Source organism: Osmerus mordax, chromosome 10 (assembly GCF_038355195.1).
Source record: "Osmerus mordax isolate fOsmMor3 chromosome 10, fOsmMor3.pri, whole genome shotgun sequence".
NCBI lineage: Eukaryota > Metazoa > Chordata > Actinopteri > Osmeriformes > Osmeridae > Osmerus > Osmerus mordax.
This window is the reverse complement of record NC_090059.1, coordinates 7,428,136-7,441,320: the sequence shown is the minus strand read 5'-3', so window position 1 is coordinate 7,441,320 and position 13,185 is coordinate 7,428,136. Positions and strand designations below refer to the sequence as shown.

The window sequence follows — 13,185 nt, the reverse complement described above, 5'->3', positions numbered from 1 at the left end:
CCTGGGAGTGTGTGTGTTGGGGGGTTGGGGGGTGGGGGGTTGTAGAGAGGCTGAGATCAAACTAGGGAGAGATTGTTCGTCATCAGCAGCATCCTCGTCATCGTTACTGTCCCTTCCTTTCCCTTTCTCCTCCACCTCCATCCCCACCTCCTCCTCTTCCTCCACCCCCTCCTTCTCCACCTCCTCCTCCTTTTCCTCCTCCTCTTTCCCCTCCTCCTCCATCCCCTCCTCATCCCCCTCCTTCTCCACCTCCTTTTCCTCTTCCTCCTCCCCCTTCCCTTCCACCTCCATCCCTTCCACCTCCTCCTCCCCCACCTCCTCGTCCTTTTCCTCCTCCTCTTCCCCCTCTTCCTCCATCCCCTCCTCCTCCGCCCTCCTCCTCGTCTCTCTGACGTCTCCTCTGACGTCTTCTCTGACCTTGAGTCCGAGGCTGAGCTCGCGGAGGGAGCGCCGGAGCTCCTGGGTGAGCAGGTTCATCCTCTCACACTCCTGCAGCGCCACCACCTGGTAGGGGGTCCTCTCCTCCGCCTTCCCCAGCAGCTCCGCCATGTTGAACTCCTCCGGAAGCTTCTCCAGGATCTCCTCCAGGACCGCACGCACCTGGGAGGGGTGGGGGAGAGGAAGTAGGAGACCGAGAGTGTGTGTGTGTGTGTGTGTGTGGGGGGGGGGGGGGGGGAGTCGGTGCGAGTGTGTGAGAGTGCGAGTGAGTATGTGTGTGCGTGTATATGTGTGTGGGACAGAGAATGAGTGTGCGAGTGCGTGAGTGAGCAGATGAATGAGTGAACAAATGAAGGAGAGAGATAGTGAGTTGGGGAGTAGAGGAGTCCAGAACAGAGAGAGGAGGTGGTGAGGGTGACTAAAGAGGTTGTCCTATCATGGACACTGTAAGGTTACATAGTGATCTGATTTGGACGAGGCGATAAAAAGCTAGCGACTGTTCCTTGGCCTCTGAAGATTAAAGAATCACCAGAGATTAGACTATTGCTGTCAAATAAACACGATAAGCAGGCCTAGTGCTGACAGTCTGAAAAGTGGTTCGGGGGAGAGTAAAAAAATCCATAAATATTCATTAAAGAAATATTTGCAACAACAGCTCTTTGTCTTCAATAACAGTCAAACCCCCTTGAGAATCAATACTGCTATGACACTGTACACTATTTATGTGGTGGATGATGTTAACGACTCCTATATTCTCATGAACACCTGAGAGATCAATTGACTTGAGTTTAACATCAAACTAAGGATTCAAGGTCATAATAACTATGGATTTGTAGTTCAGATCTTGGATGTGTCTTTGTCAGCGACCAGCAGACTGAATACCTGCTGGTCGCTTTGGCGGTTTAAAGCATCTAAGCTTTAAAGGTCACACGTCATAAAGACATCCTTGCATGAACACACACAAAGGCACACACACAAAGGCACACACAAACACACACAACCCCCCTTACACACACACACACACAAGCATCAGTACACACACACACATAACACTCAACCCCCCCCCCACCCACATACCTTTTCCCAGGTGCATGCAGTCCTGGAACACGACACAAAAGCCTAAAGCAGATGTCTATGTGTGTATACAGACGCAGTCCTAAAGGGAGAAAAGAGGATTTCCTCCTCTCCTCCTTCCCTACTATCCTCTCCTCCTCGTCTCCTTTTCCTTTCCATCCCTCGTCCTCCACTCCCCCTCCTTCCCTACCATTTCCTCCATCACACCATCCATCGCCGTCCGGGGCTCTTAGACAGAGCTATCTGGCCTGTGTTTCCCTCCAGGAGGCTAATTCGGGTGACCTGGACGTTTCCTGAGAGCTCAGAATGCTTCGGGGGGGGGGGAGAGAGCTAACCTTATCTGCTTTGTGCTTTTCTAGTACCGTGCTGTAAACACTGCCAATGGAGCAGGGGCTGGGGGGGAAGGGTGGGAGGGGGGGGGGGGTGGGGGGGGGGGGGGGGCTGGGGCTGGCAGATTTTCAGAGCCTGGACAGGATGGTGGGTAGGGGGGTCAAATACCTGGGAAGACCGAGGCTACATGCGATAAGGCAGGTGAGGCTGGTGGGCTGAGGAATCCCGTAACCTCCGACTTCGTTCCTGTCAGTCACAGGAGGGGTGCTTCGACAACCCGGCACGATTAGTAATGTCTGATAGCTTCCTTATGCTCAGGTTGAAGGCAGCCTCAACACAAGACTCCCATAACGTTCCCCTAATGTTATCCCAGCATTTATACCCTTCTCACAAGATTCGCCCAGATATTTCCAATACATTCCAACGTTTCCAACGCCATTTCCCATGGCATTGCCACTCGGTTCTTCTTCCAAAGGTTCTCGTGAACGTTCCCTCAACATTCACGTAACATTCCCGCAACATTGCCGTAACTGTCCCTTCGACGTCCTCTTAACGTTCTTTTTTCTAGAACGTTCCCCCTCGACGTTGCTGGGCCACGTACCTTCTCCTCGCGGGTGGTGCCTCCTCCCTCGGCCCCCGCCCCATCTCGGGGCTGCATCTCCAGCACGGTGCGGAACAGCGTCTCAGACGTCTGCGTCAGGAAGCCGATCTCCGCGTTGGGGTGGAGCCCGTACAGGTAGGGCGACTCGGCAGGAAGCGTGTCATCGATGTACTGGAGGGAGGGAGGGAGGGACAAAGAGGAAGTGACATGTTGAAATTGTCTGTCCAACGTCTTCTTCTGATGGCTTTTAGAAAGTGTTAATGAGCCTTGTAAGGGGGGAAGTGAACATCCTGTTTCCAGACCTCTAATGAACGTAGGAGAAAAAGATTCCAGCACCTTACTTTAAATTCATTCGCAAAGCTTTTAAGTAATAAAATTGAATTTGCATAACTTAAAGTGAAATTGATTTTCTATTACAGGGTTCCGTCATGACAATGTCATTTTTTTTTATTCAACTGACACGTTTCATTAAAAAGCATCCATATGAAGCTTTTGATGGGAGAATATATTGGATTCAAATCAAGAGACACTTTATTTTATTGAGCTGCAATATTCTTGCCTAGATATCTTTTGTTGATAATGAATATAATTGAAAAACTTTACTGCTGAATAGAATACATTTTCCTCTCCCCCTCCCCCCCTCTCCCCTCCCTCCTCCCCGCTCCTCTCCCATCCCCTTCTTTGCCCCCCCCCCCCCTCCTCCCCTCCCATCCTCCACTCTCGTCTTCTCCCCCCCCCCAATCTCCTTTCTGCTCCCCTCTCCCCTCCTCTTCTCTCCCCTCCCCTCCTACCCTCCCCTCCTCCCCCCCTCCTCCCCCCTCCTCTCCTCAGTGTGTGGGCATCTCCTCCAGATGGTGAGGTTTCAGGACATGCCCTAACCCATCCCTGGAGACACACACACTACACACTACACACACCACACACACACACACCACACACACACACTACACACTACACACACACACGCACACACAGCCCTGGGGACCTCGAGGCCTTTCCAGTCCTCATGCTCCGGCCAAGTCTCAACCACTCAGCTCTCAGCTCTACAGCCAAGTGTAAATCGCTGCAGCCCTCCACGCCTGGTGTCTTTGACAGGCGGGACGTGCCCAGCCAACAGCACCCAAGCTGCAGAGTAATTAAATCCCCCCAACCCCCCCGTCCCCGTTCCCCCACCCCCGTCCGTCCTCTCCTCCCCCTGGGGAGCTGGTGGGAGGAATATGGAATGTCTGTGGGAGCCGGCGGACATTTTGAGAGCCAACGTTACTGATACGAATCTTGGCAGTTGTCAGAGTTTTGGAGAAGGGGTGAAGGGAAAGCTGCTTCCTGCTGTCACGGTACGAGGAGAAGCAGACTGCAGAGATGGACACAAGCATGCCCAGGAGAAAACAACACCACATAGTGACACGCGGCGTTTTCGTTCTCCGGAAAATCCCCAACGGCGGTTTTGTAAAAAAAATGTGGCTTCTACCTGATAAGGATAAAACTGTTGACACTTTCGATAAATGTACTCGATAAAGTTAGAGCTGTCATGACTCTAGAACGCCCTCCCCCTCCACCAGGTGTTTCTTCAGTAGATTCTCAAGAAACAGACATTATTCATTTAACTATTTTTTACTTTCCGTGATCTGAATCTCAAAGTTTCTTTTCCTATAAATGATGGATTCAAAATGTGAACACTGTAGATAAATGTACTTCATGAAGACAAAACTCTCACGATTCTAGAAAGGTTTCCTGCCCTCCACTAAGGGTTTTTCTGCAGTGGCGTCTTAAGAAACAACCAATATTGAACTCTAATATTTTTCCCCAGCTGAATCTCAAGGTTGCTTTTCTTATAGGTGCTGGATGACATCCGTGAGGTGAGCTGTGATGTGGGCTAGCTACCTGGGCGCCTCAGAGGCAGCCCCAGCGAGGCAGAGAGGCAGCAAGGCAGAGAGGCAGGCCCAGCGAGGGGTCTACTCTTCGTCAACGAGTCTGCTTGAGAGGTTTGGAGTTCTCCCTGAACCCCTGCTGCGCACGGACGACAGAACTGTTTGAAGTACAGAAAGACGTCATTGGGGAAAATGGTGGAAGAGTTTGGCTTTTTGTATACTTTCTGTTGAGTGTTTTTCCAAGTCCTGCTGCAAAGATGTTGTTTTAGTTTTTAGCTTGATAGTTTACATTGACATTCCTAGTTACACCTAAAGTAAACACCTAAATACTGTACTGGTAATCCATGACGTAAAATATACAATCAACATCCCACTGTACAGTAGAAGTGTTCAGTAGCAGTTATGTTAATTGGAGTCTTCAAAAATATTCAATATCCTCCTGGGAATTGTAGTTTCTGAGTCACACCTGACAGAAATTGTAGTCTTTGGCAACCAACTGATGGTAGTTGTAGTCTTTGGATCTCACCTGGTGGTAGCTGTTGTAGTCCATGTTTCCGGGCAGGGGGAAGCCGGGGGCCAAGCAGTGTTCTCCCTCCATCATCTCTGGCCTGATGAACTCCTCCAGGTAGGTCCGGCACAGACGGCGGTCCCAGTCATCGGTGATGTGACCTCCGTACATGATCTCCCCAAACAGGTAACGCAGGTCGTCGTACGGCACCTGCGACACACACACGGTAGCGCCCCAGGGCGGTTTCAGATCCACACACACACGTGCGTGCGCACGGACACGCGGATGCACAGGCAAGACAGGCAAACGCGCGCACGCAAAGGTCGCGCGCGCACTCACACACAGGCAGGCACGCGCGCTGTCTCTCACACGCATGCTCTCGCTCTCTCCCTCCCTCTCTCTCACACACACTCTCTCTTTCTCTGTCTGTCACATACACACGCGTGCCCGTCACCTTCGGGTTGGCCTCCAGGTAGTTGTAGAGCACGTTGACGGAGATGGTGAGGTCTCCCGTGTTGAAGGGGTAGGAGCGGTTCCAGCCCTGCGCGCCGAACTTCCGCCTCTCGGCCACCACGGCGTGGAAGTAGCACAGCGAGAACAGGATGGCCTTGAACTCGTTCTCCCGGGCGCACATCTCCAGCGTGTCCTGACCCCGACAGAACAAAGAAATCACAAAGAGGCAGACGTGACTGAGTGGAATAAGGACAACGTCACTTGTCAGGGGGGGTGTCACATACCAGGTGTGCTGACAGAACAGTTTCAAGCACTGGCACCTTCTCTATGACAACCACAGCCCCGGACCCCCCCTGCACACAGCGACTGCGGAAACGTTGAGAAAGCAATAAACTTGGGTGACGATTTTCCCTTTTTAATTGTCACAAGGTGTCAGGGCCGTCTCGTTATTCCTGACGAGGGGAGTAGAGCGGACAACGTAAACGACGGGGCGATCCGGAGGGACGGAGAGTTAGAGGCCCCCCCTGCGGAGGGACGGAGAGTTAGAGGCCCCCCCTGCGGAGGGACGGAGAGTTAGAGGCCCCCCCTGCGGAGGGACGGAGAGTTAGAGGCCCCCCCTGCGGAGGGACGGAGAGTTAGAGGCCCCCCCTGCGGAGGGACGGAGAGTTAGAGGCCCCCCCTGCGGAGGGACGGAGAGTTAGAGGCCCCCCCTGCGGAGGGACGGAGAGTTAGAGGCCCCCCCTGAGGAGGGACGGAGAGTTAGAGGCCCCCCCTGCGGAGAGGCGGACGCGGAGAGGCTCTCTGCTCCAGCGTGTGTCGCACCGATGGTACGCCCGGGGGTCATGCCGAGGGCTGCCCGACCCACCACCCCCCCCCCCCCCCTTCTCTCTCACGTCCCAAGGGAGCTGACTCTTACAACACATCCAAACTCTCTCTCTCTCTCTCACACACACACACGCACGTACATCCGGTTGCACGCGCGCACACACACAGAAACGCCCACGTCCGGATGAATGCGGACACACGCACGCTCCTACACGCACTCGGCGAGGCAGAGGCACTCCTACACGCAGACGTGGAGCTAGTTGATATTCTGTGCACGGCAGCTCTCCTCTCAGCGCAGCTGAAAGAGAAGCCGTACCCACTGCATTCATGAGCAGCGGACTGGAGAGAGGGGACGCACACACACACACACACACACACAGACAGACAAGCATGCACACGCACACTCACAGCACACACAGCCAGGTACACACAGCCAGGTACACACACATTCCCAGTGAATACACACGCGCACACACACTTTCCTAGTGAATACACACACACACACATTCCTGGTGGCAGAGAGACACAGGAGCAGACCAGAAGGGTGCAAACATGCGGGACCAGCCTTCACATTTAATGAAACGTAAACTCTCAATATTTAATAACCATGTAAATCTTGATTCGTAATTCCCATGGCAACTGTGTCAACGGCAAATGTAAACGCTGTGCTCATAACCTCTTCCGCGGATGCAATGAAAACACCTGTATATTTCACACACGTAGACAAACTTGCCCAAGGATTCATTCATTTTGAGATGAACATAGCGCAGCAAATCCTTCCCATCCTGCTTCACAGAACTGCTGCAGAAGGACCCGGAATCCCTTTCTGCACTGACCACGCCAGTTCAGACAAGTATATGCTCTTTTAGCGGTCGCTACGATCCAAAGCGACGACACAGGGACGGATTTGAACCTGGGATCCAGCAGGCGAAATGCTCTAACCACCGAGCTGCACCCACGCCGTCAGAAGAGCGAGAAAGAGAGAACCAGAGCTGGCTCTGCGGGGGCCTCATGCTTCACATGAGGCCCCGCGGATGGAAGCCGACATCGGGGATGTTTGTGTCTCCCGTTGAAAAGGTCAGGAGAACGGAAAGTGTCGTTTGTCAAGCTTGGCCGGGGCCATGCGGGAGGGCCATTACCCAGGGAGAGCGCCGCATTGATTAGCTTTCACTGACGACGCATGACTGGAATCCTCCCCAGCATTACCTTGGGGGACCTCCCTCGGAGAGAGGCCGGTCGCTATGGAAGTCTGGTAGGGGGGGGGGGGGGGGGGGGTTGGGGGTTGTAGCGAGGAGGGGGGGTATAGGGGAGGGGGGGTTAGTCCACCTATCAGGCAGATACACATCAGCACTTTAGGTAAAGTGTGTGGGAATGGGAGGAGGGGACTGAGGTAATGGTATGAGGGGAAGAGAGAGAGAGGTAGAGGGAGAATGAGAGCAAGAGATCGAAAGAGAGTGAGAGATTGCGAAATATATATATTGGATGTATATATAGAAAGGGAGCGAGAAAGTGAGAGAAAAGGCGAAACGTAACCACCGCCTATGAACTGAAATGAACTGATAAGTGAAAGCGGTGGATGATGGAGAGATGAAATGAAGTGATAAGTTAGAGGGGGAGGTGGGGAATGGAGAGAGCAGTATAATATGCAGGGCTGCGTTGGAGAGAGCAGTATAATATGCTGGGCTGCGTTGGAGAGAGCAGTATAATATGCAGGGCTGCGTTGGAGAGAGCAGTATAATATGCAGGGCTGCGTTGGTTCTGCGGCCTGGCCCAGCGATGGACACCTCACCTCCGAGCTGGGAGAGACACGGAGCGACTAGTTCAAAACGACATCACTGGCTTTCTGTTTACTTCCTGTTTACTCCTCGTTTACGCCAATATCTTGTTTACTCTGAGTGTCCTTCGTGCTATCGAACACAAAGACCAACAGATGAGCAGAAGCACACACACTCACTCACACACACACACACACACACACACACACTCACACTCACGGATCACCACAGGCTAAAGGTCAGACAGAGGTCCCTTCTACCATCTGCTCCAGTAAATTGGCATGTTGATGGAACCACTACAAACTGGAATCGACATGGAAATACCTCAGCTGTTATTTAAGGGTGTGTGTGTGTGTGTATTGAAATGGTTAGAGTTGTCCAAAATGAATGGCATGATGCCATGCTTGCACTCGCTTGGTAATTTGTCTGTGTGCGTGTGTGTGTGTGCATATACAGGATAAGTGTGTGTTTGTATATGTATGTGTTTGTATATATGTAAATGTATGTGTGTGTGTGTGTTACCTGGGTGAAGTTGTCCAGGGCCTTGTGCAGGTTGGCGTGCATGCCCGTGGGGGGCTCGTTGGTGATCTTGATGGCGTTCTCCAGGATGCCCTGTGGGATGATGTGGCCCTCGGGTGTGGAGGCCGCCTCGGCGCTGACGAACACCCGCAGGTCGGGGTGGCTGCCCTCCGCCTGCTGATCCAGACGCTTCTCCAGAGAGCCCAGCCAGCGAGCCACCAGGTGGATGTTCTACACACACACACACACACACAGGTACACACACACACACCCACAGGTACGCACACACACACGCACACGCACAGATACACACCCACAGGTACACGCACACAAACAAGCACAGGAATGCACACACATGTGCAAGCAGGCACGCACACACACATACGCAGATAGACACACACACACACTCATACGCAGATAGACACACACACACACACACACACACACACACACACATATACGCAGATAGACACACACGCACAAGCAGGTACGCAGACAAAGACACACGCACATAGAGGCATACAGGTACACACACAGGTTCATGTACATACACAGACCACATGCACACAACACACACACACAAATACACACTCACACATACATACACACACACACACACACAGACAAAACAGAACACACACACACACAGGGGATCAAGGTTGCAATACTGTAATACTTAAGGTAATATAATTGGCTTCTGTTTATTGCAATTTGGCTCGCGGCATATTCTGTTTATTGCCTATTTATTTGAGTGGGTCACACTAAGCAGCATAATAGAATATTGGATCAGAATACTGATAATCATGAGTGGATTGTGTACAGCGTGTTATTGGCCAGATTTGTGAAAATCTCGGCAGAAAATGTCAGTAATATGACTTAGTCGACCCGTAGTGTCTGTGCACTCTCCGCACGGTGTCAGGAAGATTTTAACGGCCTAGTGGTCGAGGTGGACTACAGTCAATTAAACCCCCAGGATTATGACAGGGCCTGTTTAACCAACACTGTCTAACATCCCCTTCAAGTAAACTGTACAGGGGATAAAAATACAACCAAGGACCTCACTTTCTGCACACACACCACCCATGCAGCGCTGCCCAGTCCTATAAATCTAATTACCCCACTAATAACTCCAGTCATTAATTCATAAGCCTCTTTGCTTTCTCATCTCCTTCAGCACTCCATATTTAATCTCCCCTCTTAAAAGTTGAACTCTCTTTCTAATTACGGGATGATGCAGATGAATATATCAGTGGGCTTTTCTTGGATCAGAAAGACAATACAATGTGAGAAAGAGAGAGAAGTCACAGAAGTTAGCTTTTGTGTTGGTTTGAGAGGAGACCGAGATGTCATATAAGTTGGCTTTGGAGTCTGTTGGAGAGAAACAAGAGAAGGAGACAGAAGTTAGCTTTGTGCTAACGGAGAGAAGACAAAGAAGAAGAGACACGCATGCTTTAGTGTATGAGAAAACCCAGAGAAGAAGAGGAGATAGTGGCTTGAGAGAAGACAGAGAAGAAGAGAAAAAGTTGGTCTTTGTGCATGAGAGAAACCAGAGAAGAAGAGACAAGTGAGCATTAGTGTTGCATGAGAGGTGACGGCGTAAGGCCCGAGGTCAACTAGCAGGAGAAGGGGATGGATGCTAGGCCTTGCAGCCTTAGAAGGTACACAAATTAAAACTTTAAATTCAAGGTCTATTTCAGCCCCCTTCCTGGGGAGCTTCAGCTGTGGGCGTGTAAATACAGGATATTAGAGAGAGCTGCTAAGAGAGACTTCCTGCTTCGGGCACACCGCTCCCTTCAGCTCGTCACTTTAATGAAACTCTGCTTCCACAGGCTGGCAGACAGACACGAGAGAGAGAGAGAGAGAGAGAGAGAGAGACAGAGACAGAGAGACACACAGAGAGAGAGAGAAACAGAGAGAGATAGACAGAGAGAGAGAGACAGACAGAGAGAGAGAGACAGACAGAGAGAGAGAGACAGACAGAGAGAGAGAGACAGACAGAGAGAGAGCGAGCGAGCGACGAGAACTGGAGAGTGAGTTTTTATGTTGTAAACTTCCCTAACTCCTTGATGTTGGCTTATGGATAACTATGTTTGTAAATATTTCCGAAACAATTTGTGCAGCTCAGCTTCAGCCCTGACCCCCATCCATCTTCAAAGCCCCACAGCAGGTACCCCTGGCAGTCATACTAACCATTACAGTGAGGACCCACTCCAGTCACACCCTGCCCCAAACCCACAAGGAGAGATCTAGTCCTCATTAAACTTTAAAGACGAACCACATTGCAGTCAGCCGCACCTCTTTCACCCGTTGAAAACGGCTGATGAAAAGAGATCGAAAGTAAAAGAGATTTCACCCCCGAACTGTCTCAACTGGTTTCTCTTCCGTCCATCGCCCCCTCTCCCTCGCGTCTTCTCCCTCTCCCTCTCTCTTTTACCTTTCTCTTTTTCTCTCCTCTCTCCCTCTGTCTGTCCTCACCACTTTACTTCTCTCCTCCCTTTCTCTTCCCCTCCCTCCCTCCCTCCCTCCCTCCCTCCCTCCCTCCCTCCCTCCCTCCCTCCCTCCCTCCCTCCCTCCCTCCGTAGAGGAGAAGCGTGTGACTTCAGGGTGAACCATGAGTAGAGAAGGAGGCTGACTCCGGGCTGACTCCAGCCCACTGGATTCCCAGGGTCTGGAGATGGAGAGACTCACCTCCAGTCTGGCCCATTGATTGTCGCTCTCTCTCTCTCCAGCGGGGTTCGGCCTTTTCTGCATCAGAGCCGAGCCCCGCTGGGCTACAGCGGAATAATTAGCCGTCTCTGCTGGGGGAACCTGTCATTGACCCAGCTTCAGCACTGATAGAACAAGGGCCCGGATCTGGGAGAGGTGCGAGACTGGGGGCGGGGGCGGGGGGGCGGGGCGGGGGGGGGGGGGGGGGGGAGGGAGGAGGACTGTGGGGGGGGGGGGGTGCAGGGGGGGAACTGGGGCAGGCGGGAGAGGGGAAGGAGTGAGGAACAGTTCCTGAAGGAGACGAGGGGTGAGGTAAATATAGGGTGGAAGGGGTGCAGCACGGGGGAGGGAGCCGGGGGAGGGATAGACGAGGCTGGAAGAGACAGACGGAGAGAGAGAGAGAGAGAGACAGAGAGAGGAGAGAGACAGTGAGGGTTGAGAAAGAGAAGGAGGTGCTGGTCTCTCTGGCCAGAAAGACAGACATAAATTGAGAGTGGCAGGCAGACAGACAGACTCTCAGACTTACAGGCCTGTGGCCTGATGGAAAGAGTAGGAGGCTGGTTCTGCTGCTGCAGGTGGGGGTGGGCAGTGAATCGATCAGGATTCTTATGAAAAGGTAATTAAACGTCTATCTGTCCGTGTTATCTTCAGCGTGAGGAGAGGGTGGGTGGGTGGGGGGAGGGGTGTAGCACCTCCCTGGGTTCCTCTCCTCTCTTCACTCCTCTCCCCCCTGCCCGTCCTCTGATCTCCTCCCCCTCCTTACATTTACATTTAGTCATTTAGCAGACGCTCTTATCCAGAGCGACTTACAGTAAGTACAGGGACATTCTCCCTGAGGCAAGTAGGGTGAAGTGCCGACTCCCTAACCCCTCAGCCATCTGACCCCCCTCCTTCGTCTCCTCTCTCCTCCTCTCCTCCTCTCCTCTCTCCACTCCTCTCCTCCCCTCCCTCCCTCCCTCCCTCCCTTCTCCTCTCCTCTCCTCTCCTCTCCTCCCTCCTCCTCTCCACCCTGCCCGTCCTCTGATATCCTCTCCCTCCTTCATCTCCTCCCTCCTCTTCTCCTCCCCTCCCTCCTCCTCCCCTCCCCTCCCTCCCTCCTCTCCCCTTCCTCTCCTCTCCTCCCCTCCCTTCTCCTCTCCTCTCCACACCTATCCTCCTCCCCTCCCTCCTCCTCTCCCTCCTCCTCTCCTCTCCTCCCCTCCCTCCTCTCCCCTTCCTCTCCTCCCCTCCCTTCTCCTCTCTCCTCTCCACTCCTCTCCTCCTCTCCTCTCCCCTCTGCCCTCCCCTCCCCTCCCTCCTCCTCTCCTCTACCAGCGTGTGAAGGGGTGGGGTGAATCCACTCTGAGGGTTGCCCCTCTGCCCTGCATCACTGCATCTCTGTCAATACTCCCCATTAGAATTCTTCTAAGGCGCTGGCTTAAAATGCAAACGCCAGCCTTGCCCTCCAGATAAGCAGAGAACACACAGCGAAGCTGCAGATATTGTACTGTATAATACATGGGACTGTGGGGATGGCAGAGTTTAATTTATTAATTCTATATTTATATATATATACATATTGAATTAATATGTATATATATATATGTATGTATACGGAGAAGTTGAACTAGACGGGTGCAGCAAACAAATGCCTGAAGCGTGATATTAGATACAATGTGTGACCTTAAACAAGACTGAGGTTCAGTTATGCATAGAAGGGAAATATGAGATTTAATGGCATTTATTTCCTCGGACAAAACACCAGTCACGCATTCACTTTGGTTGTCTTAGCAACTGTTAGTTCAGAGACATGGGAATGTATGCGTACTAAGTGCGCATACCATGTGTGAGTGTGTGTGTACTGCATGTGTGTGTCTGTGCGCGTGTGGGCGTTGGTATGTGTGCCTGTGTGCCCAAGTGTCTGCATTGCCGCGTAGCTGTGTTTAAGTAAACGTGTGTGTGAATATGTGTGTGTGTCCCACAGTGACATTTTGGAGCGGTAACCAATCTAATGGGCTCATTAGTGCTGGGGGGCCCTCTCCAGAGGAGAGAAAGAGAGAGCGAGATAGAGAGAGAGAGAGAGAGAGAGAGAGAGGGGAGAGAGAGAGG

General features: G+C 52.2%; 2 protein-coding genes across 2 annotated transcripts in view; both read right to left on the bottom strand.

The window, feature by feature from the left end:
* pts (6-pyruvoyltetrahydropterin synthase) overlaps nucleotides 1-13,185 on the bottom strand; it is a 228,003-nt gene that overhangs the window by 4,401 nt on the left and 210,417 nt on the right. The gene's annotated exons all lie outside the window — the stretch shown is intronic.
* Nucleotides 1-13,185, bottom strand: part of dnah9 (dynein, axonemal, heavy chain 9) — a 73,207-nt gene that overhangs the window by 4,444 nt on the left and 55,578 nt on the right. The window contains 5 exon segments of the mRNA XM_067245162.1: nucleotides 418-600; nucleotides 2,444-2,614; nucleotides 4,838-5,029; nucleotides 5,274-5,465; nucleotides 8,395-8,622. Of these exon segments, the coding sequence (XP_067101263.1) occupies nucleotides 418-600; nucleotides 2,444-2,614; nucleotides 4,838-5,029; nucleotides 5,274-5,465; nucleotides 8,395-8,622 (966 nt within the window).